Source organism: Rhinolophus ferrumequinum, chromosome X (assembly GCF_004115265.2).
Source record: "Rhinolophus ferrumequinum isolate MPI-CBG mRhiFer1 chromosome X, mRhiFer1_v1.p, whole genome shotgun sequence".
Lineage (NCBI taxonomy): Eukaryota > Metazoa > Chordata > Mammalia > Chiroptera > Rhinolophidae > Rhinolophus > Rhinolophus ferrumequinum.
In genome coordinates, this window is record NC_046284.1 from 113,965,275 (window position 1) to 113,967,005 (window position 1,731).

Sequence of the window (1,731 nt, forward strand, 5' to 3'; positions counted from 1 at the left end):
AGTGTTTTTTTAATTCCCCAGAATTTTTATTCCAATGTACAATGAAGGTTGAAAATTGACAGAGTGTTATTGTATCCAAAGCCTTGTGCTAAATTCTCTGCAGTGCTGTACGTGGAGGCACTGCGCTTTTTAATAACATGCTGTTTTAACACACAGTAATTTTCCTTCTACATGTCTGTCTGTTCAAGCAATTACAGAGAAACAGGTTAGTCATTTGAACTCATAACTATTTGTACCTTATTAATTGCCCACTCTAACAGAACTAGTGGACTTAACATGCAAATGGGAACTACAAGTTCAAAGCTATCCAAAAGTTAATGATTTACTCTCCCATGTTGTTGCAGAAAGATGAGTACTTGATAATACTTGTGTTTATTTTGAAAGCAAAGGAGATGCCTGCCATAAAGAACCATTCCAATCTCCATTGCTCTCATCTAGAAGTCTAAAGTTGTAGCTGCCTTTTAAAAAAAAAAAATCCTCTCTTCCTGTCTCTTATGATGGCGCAGGATCAAGGTGAAAAGGAGAACCCCATGCGGGAGCTTCGCATCCGCAAGCTCTGCCTCAACATCTGTGTGGGGGAGAGTGGAGACAGGCTGACCCGGGCAGCTAAGGTCCTGGAGCAGCTCACAGGCCAGACCCCTGTGTTCTCCAAAGCTAGATACACCGTTAGATCCTTTGGCATTAGGAGAAATGAAAAGATTGCCGTCCACTGCACAGTCCGTGGGGCCAAAGCAGAAGAAATCTTGGAGAAAGGTTTAAAGGTTCGAGAGTACGAGTTACGAAAAAATAACTTCTCAGATACTGGAAACTTTGGTTTTGGGATCCAGGAACACATCGATCTGGGAATCAAATACGACCCAAGCATTGGTATCTACGGCCTGGACTTCTATGTGGTGCTGGGTAGGCCAGGTTTCAGCATCGCAGACAAGAAACGCAGGACAGGCTGCACTGGGGCCAAACACAGAATCAGCAAAGAGGAGGCCATGCGCTGGTTCCAGCAGAAGTATGACGGGATCATCCTTCCTGGCAAATAAATTCCCTTTTCTGTCCAAACGACAAATAAAATATTTTCCGTGAAATGTAAAAAAAAAAAAAAAAAAAAAAAAAAAACTTTATTGTGAAATAATTTCAAATTTACAGAAAAGTTGCAAAAATAGTACAAAGAAATCCCACATATCCCCTTCACCCAAATCATCAATTGTTAACATTTTACTACATTAGCTTTATCATTCTCTCGATTAGATACATACATAGATACACAGATACACAGATGTTGATATAGATAATTGTGATCCGATATAGATCATTTTGATCCTTATGAGAGTCAGTTTATACCTCTTTACCCCAAAATACTTCAGAGTGTATTTCCCAAGAATAAAAACACTCTCGTACATAATAACCACAGTTCAATCTCAAGAATCAGAAAATTTAATGTTGATATAATACTTTTATCCAATCTACAGTTCATATAGAAATTTTTCGCACTCTCCCAATAATGTCCTTGCCAGCACTTCTTTCAGTCCAGGGCCAAATCCAAGAGTACTCTGCATAGCATTTAGTGGCCATGTCTCTCTAGTCTTCTTTCTTCTGAAACAGTTCCTCGGCCTTCTTTGCCATTCTTGACATTGACATTTGTGAAGGGTGCAGGCCAGTTATGTTATGGAAGGTCCCTCAGTCTGGGTTTATCTGATGTTTTCTCATGATGAGATTGAGTTACTCATGTTTGGATGG

At 39.7% G+C, this 1,731-nt stretch overlaps 1 protein-coding gene across 1 annotated transcript; it reads left to right on the forward strand.

Moving 5' to 3' along the window:
* The first annotated feature begins 483 nt into the window (after window positions 1–483).
* LOC117021425 (60S ribosomal protein L11-like) lies at window positions 484–1,110 on the forward strand. The gene has a single exon (XM_033104550.1). It carries the CDS (start codon window positions 495–497, stop codon window positions 1,032–1,034), a length of 540 nt encoding a protein of 179 aa, XP_032960441.1. The 5' UTR covers window positions 484–494; the 3' UTR covers window positions 1,035–1,110.
* The last annotated feature ends 621 nt before the right edge of the window (window positions 1,111–1,731 follow it).